The sequence below is a fragment of the Mirounga leonina genome, unplaced genomic scaffold, assembly GCF_011800145.1.
Source record: "Mirounga leonina isolate KUSES-001 unplaced genomic scaffold, KU_Mleo_1.0 Mir_82, whole genome shotgun sequence".
NCBI classification, from domain to species: domain Eukaryota; kingdom Metazoa; phylum Chordata; class Mammalia; order Carnivora; family Phocidae; genus Mirounga; species Mirounga leonina.
The window spans coordinates 3,175,956-3,194,713 of NW_023270825.1; the positions used below are offsets into that span (position 1 = coordinate 3,175,956).

The window sequence follows — 18,758 nt, forward strand, 5'->3', positions numbered from 1 at the left end:
AGGCCTGTGACATTGTGCTGAGGATTCTAATGTTTCGCTTTCCAAATAACAAAGTAGAGTAGAAAAAGAGGACCTCAAAATTACAGGCATCTTTGTTTGAGCAAACTCCAAACCCGGACATTTGGAAGTCTGGACCCGAGTGGAACATGCACTCTGAGAGCCCAGGGCAGAGGAATGAGGATACATGCCATGCAGACACTCTCCCAGCCTCACCTCAGTTAAAACGGAGATGAGAATCTCTGTCCTACCAACCTCATGGGATTGTCTGGAGGATGAAATAAGAGAATATGTACATGAAAGAAGCTTGAAAAGTGTAATATAAAGTACGATACAAAACACAGGGAAGTCCTGACTTTGCAGCAGGGGAAAATGGGCCAGTGGAGAAGGGAGTAAGTGCTGAGGTCAGCTGAAGGCTATGCCCAGCAGGTGTACGAGGGCGCTACAGGGGCCAGAGAAAGCCGCCTCTGCCTGCCGACAGCAATAGGACAGGGACAGGCCGACTGACAGAAGCTGCTCCCGGGCTGGGCTCTAGAGGCAGGGAAAAAGAAGCCAGGCTAAGGGACCTTAGCAAATCATTTCAGAGCAAAGACAGTATCAGCAAATGTCAAAAGAGCTCAAAACAGAAAGTAAAAGACACTGGCAGCTAGAGACAAAAACCAAATCTGAAATATGAACAATTAAATTATTACATGATCTCTGTATCAGCATATGTAACTCTTGGAGAATTTTTTTTAAGTTTGCTTAGGGTACTTCCTCCTTGAGAAACATATCTAAAATTATGCACAAAACTATAAAAATCAATTCAAAGGCAAGCCAAAAATTACCGAGAAAACATACCAATATAAATTAAATGAGCAAAAGGACATCCAGTGGTTCTCAGAAACAACAGAGGAAGTAAAAGCACCCATTTTTCTGAATATTGCTACTAGTGTAGAGTTAAACTTACAGATTGCTCACAGTAACTACATTAGCTCAGTTCTTGGTATATTTATTGTACATCCTGGCCTCCTAATAAGGAACTTTACTGAAAAGATATCATCTGTAAATAGATCACATGTATTTTAAATGCCAACTGAAAGACTACTTTTACTCTTAAATCATGTAAATACTCCTAAAATATCCTGTTTACTAATCTGCTTAATAACTTTCTTCCCAGACCAGGGCTCTCAAACTGTACCAGGCCATGCCAGCCTGCTGGTTGGCAGCAAGATTAAGTACAAAGATGGAGAATAAGCATTCAGAAACTTCTCTGGCAATCGGAAAGGATAACTTTGTATCTGTTGACTCTAATAATAAAAATTAGAATTTGTATTCTGCATGTCTTTTTCAGTTTTGTTTCCCAGTAATTCTTTTTTTTTTTTTCAATTTCAGAAAAGTATCAGTCCAGATAGACTGGAAATTTTAACAACTGGTCCTTCAACACTGGTGAGAAGCACTGTCCTTGGAGGCACCAAAGTAAACTGAGGCCTAAGAAACACTCAGAGTATCTCTTATCTAAGGTCACTCCCTGTCCCCAACCCCCAAGGGCACCAATCCTCCTAGAGCAGCTCAAGTCCCTCCAAGCAACATGACCCCTCCATGTAGCAAGCAGCAATTATTGTGAAGCCCTAAGTGACCGCTAGGTGTGTGTCCATAAGAAAGCTGACTTCTGAGAAACCCATGGACTCCACTGCTGGTGCCTGAGCTCTGGAGCCCAAGACCAGGGCGAGAAAGTCAGGTTACCAGTGGCTGCCTTCAATTTGAACGGTGCCGTCATCTCTGTCCCATCTTGTCCTCTTTCTTCTGCACCCAGTCACCAAGTTCGATCTCTTTTGCAATTGATGTGTCGCTGCCCTATTTCTTCTTCCTCCTCTTCCTCTCTTCTTTGGGGTGCCAACATGGACACTGAACTCACACACAACTTTGAGTAGCAGTAATAACCACCTGAGCCAGCCATGCCTCTCCTGCACGGGGTCATCAGAGGGCTTCCCAGGGAGAAGCAGTCTGGTAGAAGGAGAAAGAACCCAGACTCTGGAGCCAGGCAGGCCCAGATTCAAACCCTGCCTTCCCTCTGGGTAGATGGGTGGCCCGGGCAAGGTGCTCCTTTCCTCTCAGAGAACAAAGTGCCCAGCCCCACCGCCAGGCAGTGGTGAGGCCCACTAAGAATGGATCTACAAAGCACAGGGTGTGCAGGCGCACTCGAAGGGCAGCTACCATTGTGAATCTGTCCCTGTCACACCCTACCTCTCTGGGCAAATGCTTCAGGAGCTTCCTGACTTCCACCACACAGGAGCATGAAGTCCACCTGTGGAACACTTGCTGGGCACCAGGAGCTTCACATTCACAACTCTCACCTCACAGCCCCCCACAGGGGGCACTGATCCCACCCACCCGCCATCCTCCGAGGAGGAACCGGAACCGGGAAGGGATTCAGGCCCCCCGGGCCCGGCTCCAGCACTCTACAGCCCCTGCCCTCCAGCCTCTGCTTGCCCTCCCCGCCGCAGTCCTGAGCGTGCTGCAGGCACACAGCCCGTCTCCTGGCTCCAGGAGGTCGCTCTCCTGGTTGGGATGGGGGAATTTTACCCAGCGGTTCAAGCCCCACCTCCAACAAGCTTTTTCCCAACCTTTATCTCAATTCTAGAAGTCTTTAATTCGTTCCACAAAATTAAGTATTTAATCACTTACATGATTACAGTATTGTTTTATGTCTGTTATCAATTACCATAAAATTACAATTACAATAAAAACTCCTTTAAGGAGCAGAACTTCTTTATTAAATAGTTACCCCTGTATTATTCCACAAAATCAGCTTTTATGTTTCAGCTTTCTGGTAAATTCCACATAAACGGGTTACAGACACTTGAGATTTTTTTAATGCGTCTGCATCCTAATGATTGCCAGTTACCTGAATTCTTAAGCATGAATTTATAGAACATATTTTTTAAGAAATCTTACCAATGTTAAGAATTAGATCACATTTGGTTACTCAGCCCCAATAGAGTGCCCAGTCTGTCACAGTGCTGTCTGTTGAACAAATGAAACTGCAACTATTCCAATTTTTTCAGGTAAGATTAAACTGCATCTTATGCTCATTTGTTTCTGCATAAGGAGTTACTGATTACAAATAATCTGTCAGTGTCTCGTTCTCAATAGAAAAATTTTAAATGATGGTTTAAAGTTCCTACCACAGACACAAATTATCAAATAATGATTATCAAAATTCTTGATCAGTAAGTACAAACAATAATGTGATGTTTCCCTTTCCAGCACTACAAAGGTCTGCAAAAGCAGCCCTCTTATTCCAGCTCACATCTTCACCCCAGACCCGTGCCTGGCCTGCTGCGGAATGCCCAGCGAAAGGAAAGCCCGCACCGGTTCAATGGGCCTGCTCACACTGCCCTTAGCGGAACTCAGAGGAGACATGTGGGCCTGTGCCGAGCCCCCTTCATAGAACCTGCTACTCCTGAGTGCCCAGAAGCATTTGGTGTGGTATGGAAAATATCTCAAAAGACCTCTTTTGAAAAAAGGATGTCAGATGATGATATGGGGGTGGGGGGGCAGTGTTGGTAATAAAGGTGGACTTTATTTTCCCTACATTTTATATTCTCCCTCCCCATCCAAAAATCACTTCAAAAACCAGTCCCACAGAACTTGCCAGAAAAGAGTCCTTCCACCCATTTCTACCCACATCCAACTAATCCCACACATGATGCCACGTTCATCTTCATGAAGCTTTAGGTCACTCTCCCACTTAAAACCTCCATGGCTCTGCCCTAACACTGGCTGAATTCCTCGGCTTGCACTCACAGGCCTTCCCAACATGGACCTCATCATCCCCTCCCCTTCACACGTTTCCTCCAAAGACACTTGTTCACACACTGCCTGTGCTCTTTATACCTTCTTACCTTTTCCTTACACTCCTTCTTTCACTTAGAATACCTTCCCTATGCACAGTCTCCATACAAATTCTGCTCCCAGCAGCACAAATGTCATGACTTCCTGCTCTCACCTCTGGGAAGCAGGCTTTCACCTGACCGTCACCGAGTGCCTATCACTAATGTTAACTGTATTCCATATATCATGAAAGTCCAGCTCATTTTAAAAACAACAAAAAAGTCAGGAGGCTGCTGAGTCACTGAAGGCCTGAATGAATTAATCAAAAATAGCTGGAGCAGCCCCAGGGACATCAAAGGTCTCCGTTATGCGATCTGAAAATCAGAAGAGAATGGATATCCTGCTTTCCATTAGCATTCCTCTTGACCACATCTCAGACAACCAAAATAAGAGCCAAAAATGAGCAAGCGATTACTTCCAGGGCCACAAAGAATCACCTACTTGGAAAGAAGGGGAACATCTGGAGTCCGACCTTAAGACTTGGGAGGCAAAATAAACCACATTACAGAGACCGTTCCAGTTTTTCTGGGAGACTTTCCACCTAGTCAGGGTTTGGGTCTCCAGTGCGTGCAAGGGATGAGTCCACAGTCTGGGGCTGGACCACAACCAGCTGGTCATCCTGGGGAAAAGCTGAAGCCTTCCGAGTCCCAGGCACGAATGAAAATGAGACTGGCCATTCAGAGCCGAGATATGTTCACTTTGTGAACAAAGTTCAATGTACTCTTCAACCAAAATGTTCTTCACCATAGTGGAAAACACCCGGCGCTAGGGACAAAAATACCAAACAGCGATTTCCAAACGTCTTCGTGCTCACGCCGCACGTGCAGGTGAGCAGTTTAGCATTCAGGTACCATCAGCTGTAAGACATGACACGGGTGCCAACTCTACAGTCCAACCTACCTGCCCTGACGCAGGAACAAAACAGGCTGACCGTGCGAAACACCCATACGGTCCATCTTTCTCAGAGTTTCTTCAGCCACACCCAAAATAGCTGCATAATTGGCACGAATGGTATTTACACAGTCTAACACCGATTTAAAAATATGTATCGGGGTAATAAGGAATCCATCAGGTTTGGAATCTCTTATCCCAGTAGGGGGAAGAAAGTGTCAATCGTACAACTGTACAATCAACAGTTTCAGTGTTTCAAAAAGGACAGAAATTCTTTTGCCTTATTCACCACTCTATCTCCAACACCTAATAGAAGGCCTGGCATATAAATGGTATCATTAATATTTATTGCAGAAATGAAACAACTTCGAAAATGGAAGGAAAAAGTCCCACAGCCAGCAAACATGAAAGCAAATATGTGATCCTTCTGCTGACCGAAACCCTGATTAACAACTAACGCTTTCTTGGGTGCCCATCTGTGAAAGAAAACAATCTGTTAGCCAATACTGGTAAGTCACTTTACAGTTTACAAAGCACCTGTGCGCATTGGTTCTTCTGGCCCTTGTTGTAAACCCGTGCCCTGAGGACGACTGCTACTCGAATTTCATAAATAGGTAAACGGAATCAGCTGTCGAAAGGAAGCAAGTGGTGAGCCCAGAGGTCTCGACGCCAGCCCCTGAGCTCCTGCCCATGTGCCATGCTACCGACAGGGTGACCTGCGAGGCAGCGCCTAGCGCTGAAATCCCATCACTGTGTGACTCCAGGCGCCTGCGCTTGCTGAGGTGGGAATCAAATATGCCAGCCCTGATCCGTGTGGCCCAGATTCCAGACCTACCTTCTCAATGCTATTTACCTCGCAGGCCTGTTTGATTAAAATGGAGTAACAGGTTAGAGTCCCAAGATTAATGCCTGGCACTTCAAAGGCACTTGAGAAAAGTCAGTTCTCCTCTTTGAAACTCTATTTCCCCTTCAGCAGACATAAGGATTTGCTGCTTATCACAGACAGGCTTTGACAATCCTCATCACTCATTAGTACCTTCAAAGAAATATAAATAAGGAAAACAGAGATCATTCTTTCTGCCCTAAATTTCCTGCCCTAAATTTTCCGGAGAAGGACAACAGCAGAAGCCAAGTTTTAAGCATGTTTTCCTTTCAATGTAATTTTCCAGAACAAGATCCCTCCTTCCTCCTCAGACACACAGCACACGCCCATCAGACCCCCTCCTGTGACTAAACACAAATCATGGGTATGTCATTCGCTAGCATGCGTCTGCGAGGCTCTGGCCCTGGAATGAGTACGCACCACCCCCAGCTCAGAGCTCCTGTCGTGTGTGTGTGCTCAGCAGCAGCCAGGCCATGAAGCCAGACATCATCAGAAGAGAGGCAAATGAGGTGTAAAAGGCGAGGGGCCCACATGTATGTCGCTCCAGAACGGGAAGAGGTGGCCATTCACAGAAGGCACAGACATTCAGTGAGGGGCGCCTGGGCGGCTCAGTCGTTAAGTGTCTGCCTTCAGCTCAGGTCATGATCCCAGGGTCCTGGGATCGAGTCCCGCATCGGGCTCCCTGCTTGGCGGGAAGCCTGCTTCTCCCTCTCCCGCTCCCCCTCCTTGTGTTCCCTCTCTCGCTGTCTGTCAAATAAATAAATAAAATCTAAAAAAAAAAAAAAAAGATGTTCAGTGAACTTTTGCAGCAACAATCTGTGGACCTGCTTACTATTCTCCACAGGAGCAGGCCAAACGCCCTCTCTGGAGCCCTGATGGGTGGGCGGGGGGGGAGAAGCAGGACTGAGCCCACCGGCCCAGCACTCAGTCAAGGACCTGCTCAACCAACAAGCTTCTGCCGCCATCAGAGTCATTTTTTGCCCAAGGCAGCCTGTCACTTAGAAACTGCTCGCTATGGAAAACTGACTGCTCTTCCCTCCGATAGTTTTTAAAAACCAAACTTAATTAGCCGCTAACTGCCACCTCTTCACCAGCTCTTCATGTTGAGGGGAAGCCCCAGTTCAGGTGAGGCCTCTCCCCACCCCGTGAAATACTGCAGAGAGCTGTGGTGGTGCGTCCTGCAGGCTAACGGAGCACTGAGTTCTTCATTAAGGAGAAACTATGAATAAACATTAGATAAATTCAGTTTGCACACATTCTAACACCAGATCTCATCACATTAAAATGCCGACATATTCAAAGGACCTATTTTTTATTAAACCCTCTGTTAAATATGCATAAAATATGCACTCCCATTCCTAAGGGAATACCAACACCTCACATGGAAGAAAAGGCAAGATGTTTTATTTCTGCAGAAGATACTCATTGTGAATTCTTAGAAAATAATTTTTTTAAGTTCCCTCTTAAAGGGGCTTGGGGAGGAATTCTAGGACCTAACATGTTGTGACACTGGCAAACTATGGACCATTCCAAGGCAGTGAGTAGTTCCTCCAGGCTGCGTAACTACTGTACTACTCTGCCTTCCTGACGCTGAGCCGATCCATGAGCTCATGATGTTGGCACAGCACTGAGATGATTTTTAAATTTTCCAGTTCAGGTTGCTTTGTAACCTAAGCAATCTGCAGAATAGCTCCCGTTCTCAGCGAGAAATACCCTAAATCCCCTATTGTGCAGAGTCCCTGCCACTTCCCAGCAATCATTTCCCCATGTCCCTGAGGCCCAGGGAGCAGTGGCAACCTGCCCAAGGTTTCACTGGGCTTAGAACTGTGCTTTAAAACACATCGAGCTGCTACCTTTCCAATCACCCAACCTTGGCTGGAACAGTGAACTACTGAATCTGTAACATATGAAATTTTTTATTAATTTATTTTTAAACATTTTCTTTATTTTATTTGAGAGAGCGTGCGCGTGGAAGCAGGGAGGGGCAGAGGGAGAAAGAATCTGGAGCAGACTCCGCACTGAGTGGGGAGCCCAATGCGGGGCTTGATCTCACGACTGCAAGGTCAGGAGCAGAAACCAAAAGTTGGACGCTTAACCGACTGAGCCACCCAGGCATCCCTGTAACATAAGAAATGTTTTAAACGGCACTGATGTGTAGCAGTAATTACACATCAAATGACAGCACTCTGGAGCCAGCACATTGCTGTTTTCAAACAGGAAGCAAGAAAGAATGAGAGAACATTAAACTTATCTTACACAAGGAAGGGAGATGGGCCACTAAAACATGTGGCCAAAATATCCTATTTGGCCTCTGTAATTCCAAGAGTTCATCTCCAACCCAGCCAGAGCTCAGCTACAGAAAGTAGCTTCAGCTCGATGAGAGCAACAGAGAGCTGACCAGTTCTAAATACCACACGAGGACAGGCTCCGACCTCTTCTTCATCTGCATTGTTACAGCATCGCTCGAACGATTCACTTGGCACTTGTGTTTAGTCACTTGTCTCTGTCCGTCTAATCTCCCCCAACTACTCCAAAATTTTAAGGGAATAACTGTTTAATAGGCCACCCCCGTAACAGCCACTCAGACATTTCTGATTTTCTTTCCCCTACCAGATTAAAAGAAAAGCCTTTCTAGGCACCTGAAATGTACCATGAGGTGCTATAGGCCTAGCAATGCAGGAGCAGCCAGTTTGACAATGTGGACCAGTAAACCTGGCGCACAGGAGTGTGGGGAGGCCGACCTCAGCTCACCCGTGCAGGAGTATAAGCCCGCTCGGCTTTTTTTTTTTTTTAAGATTTATTTATTTATTTATTTATTTGACAGAGAGAGAGATAGCCAGAGCAGGAACACAAGCAGGGGGAGTGGGAGAGGGAGAAGCAGGCTTCCCGCCGAGCAGGGAGCCCGATGTGGGACTCGATCCCAGGACCCTGGGACCATGACCTGAGCCGAAGGCAGACGCTTAACGACTGAGCTACCCAGGCGCCCCCCGCTCGGCCTTTATGTAGGGCAATCTGACAACACGTAGCCAAAGCCTTCCCTCCTTTAAACACAAGTTCAGCTCCTAGGAATGCATCCTTAGAATTTATTTTTCAAGTGTGTAATCTGTAATAGCCCCAAACTGGCCCAACACAAATGTCCAGGAACAGGAGGCTAGCTAAATAATTTAGTGGGCTCTACGTGGAACACCGCTCACGGAATATTTGCACCAAGACAAATATGGACAAACCTCAAAAAATAATTTTGAAAGAAGCCAAATATAAAAAAAGCATATGCTAAATAATTCTATTTATATCAAGTTCAAAAATAAAGAAAACTAATCTGTGATGTTAGAAGTGAGGACCGTGGTTACCCTTGAAGAGGGTGGGGAAAGAGCCACAGGGGAAGTTCTGAGTGCCAGGAATGTTTTCCTTAATCTGGGGTTGATTCTACTTTGTGAACAGTTAAAAGAGCTTTACACTTAAACACATTTCTGTCTGTATGCTATTCTTAAAAAGAAATTTTAATGAGCAGGCACATGTACCAAGGCAGCCAGCTGAACTCTGTTTATAATGAAACATTATCGACATCTTGCATGCTCCAAAGAGGAAACAGGTAAATATATCATGTAGCCATCATGAGGCTTACTAGCAAAGCAGGATGTTACATGCTATATTTAGTGGAAAGATGAAACAATAAAAAACAGGATTCTGAAGACAAAGAATTGCAAAGAAATCTTAAAATCATATTCATACCATAACCAGATTGTTAGTAGTATTAGTGTATTGTTTTGAATATATCTTGTAGAAGAAAGGAAAAAGCTAATTAGGAATGTCATTAGAAGCTGAGACTCTGCACATAAGAGGGATAAATATAAAATCGTTCACCTTCAATTTGATTAGGAAAGACCAATAATGAACTCATGTGTTTTATTTCTTTAAAAAAAAGGGGGGGGGCATTTTCTCGCTGTTTCCAGCAAAAAAGTATAGAAGCAATGACCAAACAGCAATAGGAACTCCTAATGCCTAGACTATGCCTCAAATGATATTTGCCACTTAGTCACCAAGGCTCCCGGAACCTGATACCAGGTATGGGGCAAAAAATGAACAAGATACATTTGGAACATCTTTTTGTACCTCTGAGCAAGAAAGCTATCAAAGACTCAAGGGGCAAAGCAGAGGGGCTACCATTAGGCAAAGATGGGACAGTATAAACATTAAAATGAGGGGCGCCTGGCTGGCTGAGTCGGTAGAGCACGGGACTCTTGACCTGGGGCTATAAGTTCGAGCCCCACGCTGTGAGATTACTTGGGGGAAAAAAAAAAAGAATAAACATCAAAATGACACTACAGAATTTTCATGGAATAAAGAATCTGAGCTCATACTGATATCAAGAAATGGAAAAAAGAAAGCTTTTCCTTACAGTACGGTAACACCTAATATGTGTAGGAAGAAAGAGTAACGGAGTTTAAAAATCACCATTTATAACCATCACAGTAATACAATAATAACTGATTTAGCCAAAGTCATCAATGAATGCTAAAACTAGTGGATGGGAAGGTTTCTTAAGCAACAGGATACTTACATAGGCTCAAAGTGTTCCCTCACAAATTACATCTCAATTATGAAGAGAAAAATGGAACGTTACAACAGATTAATTTAGTAAATACAACTTTAATCAAGGTTAACATAAATTTGCCCACTAATACTGGGGCAAATCAGCATCATGTGCCTCTTGACATGTTGCCCTGGGATGGACACATCAGTTCTGTGGTATTCCCCCACAACGCAGACCATGATTCTAGTCATGAAAAAAAATCAGACAAATCCAAGTTGAGAGGTATTCTACAAAATAAATGGTCTGAAGTCTTAAATATGTCTAGATCATGAAAACAAAGAAAAGGCTAAAGAACAGGTCCACACCAAACAAGACTGAAGAGCCTGCCATGTGTGAACTTGGACAGGACCTCAACCAGTGGAAAATGGCTTTTAAAGGACAGCACTAGGGTAACTGGTGAAATTTTAATGTACCGTTGATTAGATAAGAGGAATGCATCAATGTTATATTTCTGATTCTGATAAATGTATTGTGGTTGTGTAAGTAAAAATTCTTGTTCTCAGGAAACAGCAACTGAAGTTTATATGGATAAATGGGCATGATATCTACAAACCAGTCTCAAATGATATATATATTATACATGGGAGAGAGGGAAGGGAGCACACAAATGATAAAACAAATAGGCAAATGTGAAACAATTTGTCTGGGTGACAGGTATAAAGGAGTTCTTTGTACTATACTTGTCACTTTTCTGTAAGTGTGAAATTACAGCAAAATAATTTTTACAAAAGAGAGACTTAAGAGGCATGTACACTAAAAGCAATGTGTGGTCCTTGTTTGGAAATGTATGTGAGTAAGCCAACTATAAAACATTTATTTGTGGTCATGATTACATGAATCTACACATAGTAGATCATACAGACAAAACTGTATAGAACCCCCCCCCCCACACACACACACTAGTACATCTGAAACTGGCAAATCCGAATGAGCTCTGTGTCCATGTCCTGGCCTTGACACGGCACTCTAGTTACACAAAACATTACCATTGGGGAAAACTGGGTAAAGGGTACATGAGACCTCCATGCGTATTTTTTTGAAACTTCCTGTAAATCTATAATGATTTCAAATTAAAAATTTAAAAATAAATAATAAAAAGATCCTATGAATCAAGAAACTATAAAGAATAGTTATGAATCTGTCAAAGAACAGACTACATTCAAATGTTAAGTTTTTTATGTGTGAAAATGTGGTTTTATTTCTCAGAAGAGTCCATGTATCATAGAAAAAATACAAACGATACAATGTTTGGGATTTATCTTAAAATAATGCAATAAGGGTGACAGAATTGATTAAGTGAGACTGGCAACATGCCGACAGGTGGAGAGGCTGGGGGACAGGTGTATGGAACTCCACAACACCATTCTCTCAACTGTTCTATAAGCTGGAAATTTTCCATAAGTAAAAAGTACGATTCCTTTTGGAATATATATTTATTTATATGTATATATTTGCAAAGGAAACAATTTGAAAAGATAGTCATCAAACTACTAAATGTGGTTATTAAAGAGTTGGGGGTAGTATTTAGGTGATAATTTTTTTGACTATCTTAATTTCTAACTTTTCATCAATAATAATATATTATTTGTGTGATTTTTTAAAAAGAAAAAAAAAAACACAGGCCAAAAAACCACTAAAACTCTTTTGAAATTATTCTAAGTAGCTTAAAAGCATGTCATAGCACAAGGTCACAGAAAAATATGTGCCTTGTAAACAGTAAAATTCACCATAAATCTCACTGTTACATCAAGTAAATGCATGAAGAGGATGATGTATCACCAGCAGGTGATGATATATTTTGAACTAGCCAAATCATAAGTTTCACACCAATTAGGACTGCTGGAGTCTGTTATTAACGTTTCTGTGGCACCACTGATGTCACTCAATGAGATGAGAAAGGACAGGAAAATTCTTTAAAGGAGCCAACCACTCAGAGGACAAATAAGCAGGTCATGGCTGGTTCTATTGTTCCACTCTTCAAATAGCACTACAGTGTTAGAAGGGCTCACTGTGTGTTCCTAATTTGCTACAGTGGCAAATAAAGATAATTTGTCCCAGAGTCCTCTTTGGGAGATCCAATCTGTTCCAAGTTTATCTCCTAATTTTTCCTCTAATGTAGATTCCAAATTGAGTCCCCATCTTTTTCTCACAAGAATTGAACTTGAGAATTCATCATCAATCCCATGCTCTTCTAGAGATTCCAGGAAAACTCAATCCTAAATTATCCTCAATCCAGAAGAAACAGCTAAAAGAGTAACCCAGCGGAATTCATTTTTCTGAATTCAGAATATTTAGCATTTTAAAATATCTTTAGCATTTAAAAGGAAAATATTTAATATTTAGCATTGTAAAATATTTTAGCACTTAAAAGTTAAAATCTCTAAGGCCTGAAATAAAACTGTTAGGCTCAACAGGGACAGTATTGTATTCATAGTCTCAATGGAGACAGTGCTGTATTTTAAATGTAGGTTAGCAGGCCAACAAGCTTGGAACTGATTAAGAAGCTCCACACCCAGGGCTGAAACCAACCATAACTCAAAGTTAAAACTTGGCAACAACTGCACTTTTGCTTCACTCCACTTATCATTCATTATCTCATGTAATCAAATACATAATTAAAAATGTGCAACCAGTAGCTTAAAAAGTTAAATATAACCCTATTCACAAAGAAATGGATCGAAGAAGTAACATTTCCCAATGTGAGTAATTTTGTAACAGATCCCCACCTACAATCCTCTCATACAGGTAGGTAACCTAAGTCTCACTTTCATGGAATCGGAAGACAAACAGAACTAAAAATGGAGTTTTTTAAAAAGCCACATTTGCTTTCAAGATGCTACAACTTAAGACCAAAGATGTAAACTGCCTAATATCATACAATCAATTCACATAGCAGCTAAACTTGGAGCTCTGGTCCTATTCCCAGTACGTGGGCTAGACCCAGGAAACTTGGGGCAAGCAGAGAGTAACCTAACCCAAAGCCCTCACTTCTGTCTCCCCTGCTTTCACCTGTGGCATTCTTGCTTCTACATCAAAGAGTAAGTAGCTGTCAGAACTTGAAATTCTAGTATTTACAACATAGAGAAATGCAAGGACTCTGCAAAACTCATTAAGCTTAGCATAAACCCAATGACAAAGTTCACAGGTAAGTTCGAACGGATACCAGCCTTCTCTTGACTGAGAATGGAGTAGCTTGCTTCTTGATAATTCAGAGTTTTTGAGCTGGCTGTGTCCTGAGCAACTAAGTCTAAAGCCCACTCCCACAGCTCTTTCCAAACCTCCGGACTCCTTTCTGGAAAGTCTTCCCTCTGCAGCAGAGCCAAATGCCCACTAATAAAGTTCCGGCTAGCAGGGATGCATGCAAATACAAAAAGGATGACAGGAACAGGCAGTAGTTTTAAGCTAGGCTGCATAGATGCTGCAAGCTTAGAAATGCCAGCCAGTAGCTCAACTTGATGTTGCATAAGGTCATGAGGCTAAGGCTCCAAATACCAGCTGGCCCCATAACCTGTGGCTACAAACTAAAAGACAGTCTCTAGGGTGGTATGGAAAGATCTCTGACTCTCCTCCGTGCAGAGTACTTTGACTAAATTTGTCTTTAAATTTGAAAAGACACACAACAACATAACACCTCCAAATGTCTTACTCTCTACAGCAAGCCCAAGTACTTGTACTGTCCTCACGAAGTCCTTGGACCTCAAGCCACCTACATGAAGGTCAGGCAGCAAGAAACCATGGTACACTCAAGGACACAAAGGAGGAAGAGCAAAGCACAGAAAGCCAGCCAGCGCAAGGCGTCCGGAGGCTCGTATTCAAGCCCAGCAGTGTCCCGGGCCAGAAGGCCACCTGCCTGCATTGCAGGACACACTTCTGCCTGAGACCCTGGCAAACAACTCAATTATTTAACATTTTTAAAGGACCTGAATTATTTCTCTGTGTGAACTCACATGCCCATCCCATCCTCCACACAGGTCCTAACCCGGAAAAACAAAAAAACTGAATAGTATAGTACATCAAAAGTGTAAAGTAAAACACTTCAGAGAAAGTCTGGTTGAAAACCTACTTTACACTTTGAGGAGCATTCAGAACACAGACTATGGAGCCAGGATCCCTGGGTCTGACTCAGGTTCCGCCATTCCCTGCCCTGTGAGCTTAAACAAGTTATTTGCCTTTCCACACTACTGTTTCCACAAAATGGGTGAATAAGGAAAATATAGTAGCTCTACCATGCAACAGTGTTTGAGGACTAGGAGTGACAGTAGGTAGTGGTCAGAGTAGCGCCACCACAACATGCCTAAGTAAGTACCCTCTACTAGCAGCTATTATCATTACTGAGTAAACGACATCAATTTACACTTGCTAAATGCATTCAAACTAGGGTACAGTGAGTTAGCACAGAAACAAGCATGGGATTCCTCAGAGGCATTTTAAAGATAAAGGTATTTTTCTACTGAGTTTCCAGTCCAGAAATGTGGGTGTTTTAGTGTGGTGGGGGGGAAGGTCAAAGAGATAAGAAAGAGCACACAGAACCTAAATGACGAGCTCTCTCCCATCACCAGAGATGACAACTGTCCCCTGGGTCATAGCAGTGCTAATACTTCACTTCACCTTCGTAACACACCTGGACTAAAGCAAAGCCAGCAAAGTTACTTTTTCCAACCAGTTAAGATTTTACCAAATTCAACGTAGCATAATTTTTTAAGTTGTAAAAATAAGTTCAGAGGTGAGAACTGTGTAGTATACCAACTTATACCTCAAGGAAAGTACAAGTTAATTTCTGAGAAAAAAGGACCTAGTGGCACATATAATGTGAGGGCTAGCAGGGCGCCTAGGTGGCTCAGTCAGTTAAGCATCTGCCTTCAGCTCAGGTCTTGATCCCAGGGTCCTGGGATCGAGTCCCACATCGGGCTCCCCGCTCAGCGGGGAGCCTGCTTCTCCCTCTCCCTGCTGCTCTCCCTGCTTGTGCTGTCAAATAAACAAATCTTAAAAAAAAAAAAAAATGTGGGCACCTGGGCGGCTCAGCCATTAAGCGTCTGCCTTCGGCTCAGGTCATGATCCCAGAGTCCTGGGATCGAGCCCCACATTGTGCTCCCTGCTCGGCAGGAAGCCTGCTTCTCCCTCTCCCACTCCCCCTGCTTGTGTTCCCTCTCTCGCTATGTCTCTGTCAAATAAATAAATAAAATCTTAAAAAAAAAATTTTTTTTTAATGTGAGGGCTAGCTATGTGAACATGCGGAGGATGGACTACGATGTCAAAGCCTCTCTTACCTCCTGCTTCTCTGACAGACCATAGGTAAATAAATATTGGAAATAGGAAATAGTCTATTTCTATTTTTTTAAAAAGGTGCTATGCTGTTGTTCAGTAGATTAAGAATACAATGGGGAGAGCGGCACCTGGCTGGCTCAGTCAGGAGAGCGTCAGACTCTTGATCTCGGGGTCGGGGTCGTGAGTTTGAGCCCCACGTTGGGGATAGAGATTGCTTAAAAATAAAATCTTAAAAAAAAAAAAAAAAAAGAATACAATGAGAGAAGTCCAGAAATGTGGGTATTACACTCATCTGTTCTGTGACCAGATAACTACCACACAGTCACATGCACTCTTTGGGGAAAGGATTTCCATGAAAGGTGGGGTGTGTGCTTCGGAGCCCAACGGCTCCCCCGTGCCGCTTACCAGCTGTGCAGCCTTGGCGAGCTCCCTCACCCCTCAGGACCTCCCCTCTCGTCTAAAGAGGGAAACACCACCACCTATTTTACAAAGTGTCTAAGGGTGAAACAACAAATGTGAAAGCACTGCGTTAAGTGCCGGCACAGAGCAGGTGTTCAATAAATGGCAGCTGTAATGATATACAAAGTAATCAATGGCTATTAATGTAATCTCCATATTAAATAGCCAGTAAGCTTTTACTGAGTGTTCACTGTACACAGAGCCTTGAATCAGATCCCATAAAGGAGTGGCTCTCAAACTTCAGCACATCAGAGTTACTGGCTGAAGAGATTCCAGGGCTCTGTCCCCAGCGTTTCTGACTCAGCTGGTCAAGCCCGCCGCCCCCCCCACTCCCCGCAATCTGCATCCCCACAAGCTCAGAAGAGGTACCAATGCTGCTTAAAGTGTAGAGAGGAGGAAGAGGAGCCTGACAGTTTCTGTAAATGTAAGAAGTCAAATACCTAGGCAATGGTATGGTCAAGCAAAAAGGTAGGAAATGGTGCTTGAAAGAAAACCAAGACAGAGAAATAGACACAAGAAGTGTGCAGGGACATCAGGGTGTCAGCTTGGCCAATGAATATGTGTGGGAGAAACTCATCACAAGAACTGACAGATTTTTTTTTTTTAAAGATTTATTTATTTGAGAGAGAGAGAGAGAGCGCGCCCAAGAGGGAGGGGGATAGGGAGAGAGAATCTCAAGCAGACTCTGCACTGAGTGTGACATAGCGCTCGATCTCACCCTGAGGTCATGACCTGAGCCAAAACCAAGAGTTGGACGCTTAACAGATGGTGCCACCCAGGCACTCCAAGACCTGACAGATTTTGAAGAAGTCATTCATAGGCTAACTTTCTTACTAGGCTCAGCTTGGATTCAATGGTTTGAGTAAACTGAGCCATTACAAATCTTGGAAAAGTTAACCACACGTGAAAATAGCACCTGCAAGCAGGGACAGGACAGCAGGTAAGGCCAGGCTAAGCGGTAGCAAAAGCAGTGAAGAAAAAAGCAAAAGCAGTGAAGGCCCATCATCGATTGTGGTGGAGGTGATCCCAAAGCACCCTTTCTCACAATAGCCAAGACCTTCAGAACTCTCATTCCACAAGAAGGTGGCCCACAAAAGGGGTCTACTAGGTATGAGAAATAGATGTGAGAATCAAGCCCCATTGGAGCCTACTATTTATTAATTTGATGTTACCAGGCATTAATCAAGGGAGCTAAGAGATCCCAAACATGATTCACTCAAATGAGAAAGGAAAATCTCGTATTTCATAAGTTACTAAATGAGCTTCCTAAGTATAGTGCATGTTAATTAGCTATCACTGCATCTATTATTACTACCTAGTCAATTTTTATTTACGAGCTGAAACTTCTACAAAATTTGTTTCAAAACAATGCCTGAATAGACTATATCTCAGTCACTATTTTTAGGTCAACAGTGGTAAGATACAGATTACCATGACTTATAATGAAAAAAATACACAAAAAAATACACAGGACATCATGGCCCACTGGTCTATATCACAGATTATTTTCCATAAAGAACAGAAGAGATCAGGAAATCCTAAGATTGTTCCAAGAAAGAAAAACAAACAAACAAAAAGGTGGTTGAAACCCCATCCCACATCTTATACCAGAATAAAATTCAGCAATATCAAAGAGACATCAAATGTCAACAACGAAACCTCAGAAGTACAAAAGGAAACTATGAGGATCTTTAAAAATAAAATTAGGAGGGTTAACCGTGACTCAAACCCACAGCCATAAGAGAACAGACTAATACGTTTGTCTATGGAAACAAAAATAATTCTACCTAAGAAACACCACCATGAGCAAAATAAGAACACAACCGACAAACAGAACCAAACACTGCCACTCCAATCACAGATTAAGGGCTAGTTTACGTAAAAGGACCAAAATCCTAGTTGAAAAATGGATACAAAAAAAAAAAAAAATGGATACAGGTCATGGATAACTCACAGAAAAGAAAATGCATATACCTGAAACTACTGTAGCATTATATGTAAACTATACTTCAATTAAAAAAGATACAAGTTAGATATGCAGAAAAAAATACAAATGTCTCAAATATATGAAATGATACTTAATTCACAGTACAAGAAACACAAAACTATAGTGTTATACTTTCTCATCTGTCCAATTGACAAAAATCAAACAATAGCATGTTGTACCATAAGTATTAATTGGTACAACGTGTGGAAAGCAATGTGACTATGTCTATCAAAATTACAAATGCACATGTCCTTTGACCCAGCAATTCCACTCAGGAATTCACTCTTCAGATATACTAGCAACATGGCAAAATGATATACGTATAAGGTCATTTATTGCAGTATAGGCTGTAATAGCTAAAGACTGGAAACAGCTTCAGTGTCCATCAAAGGGAGAAGTATTGTACATTCTTACAATGGGACATTGTGCAGCTATTAACAAAATAAAGAAGCTCTTCATACACTGACAAAGAATAATCTTCAAAACAAAACAAAACAAGGTGCAAAAATTGTGCAGATGCTAAAATTTGCATTTTTTTTTAAAGGAGAGAGGAATATATCTCTGATTCTTTATATAGAACCATAGGTCAGCTCTGGAAATAGACACAAGAACTTCACACTGGTTACTTCTGAGGAGGGGAAGGGGGTGGCTAGGGGACAGGCTATGAGAAACTTTTCACTATAGGCCCTTTGAATTTTGAACCATGTGAATATATTACCTATTTTAAAAATAAAATATGCCTGGGGCACCTGGCTGGCTCAGTAGATAGAACATGTGACTCTTGGTCTTGGTCGTGAGTTCAAGCC

General features: G+C 42.6%; 1 protein-coding gene across 11 annotated transcripts in view; it reads right to left on the reverse strand.

Moving 5' to 3' along the window:
- WDR20 (WD repeat domain 20) overlaps positions 1-18,758 on the reverse strand; it is a 61,255-nt gene that overhangs the window by 23,343 nt on the left and 19,154 nt on the right. For 2 of the 11 annotated variants that reach the window (XM_034992876.1, XM_034992884.1), the window contains exon 2: positions 214-265. The exons of 8 other annotated variants lie outside the window; for them this stretch is intronic. In XM_034992876.1, coding sequence (XP_034848767.1) covers positions 214-265 — 52 coding nt within the window. Of the gene's footprint in view, positions 1-213; positions 376-18,758 lie in introns of those variants that run through there. One more of the 11 variants, XM_034992883.1, reaches the window with a different exon arrangement.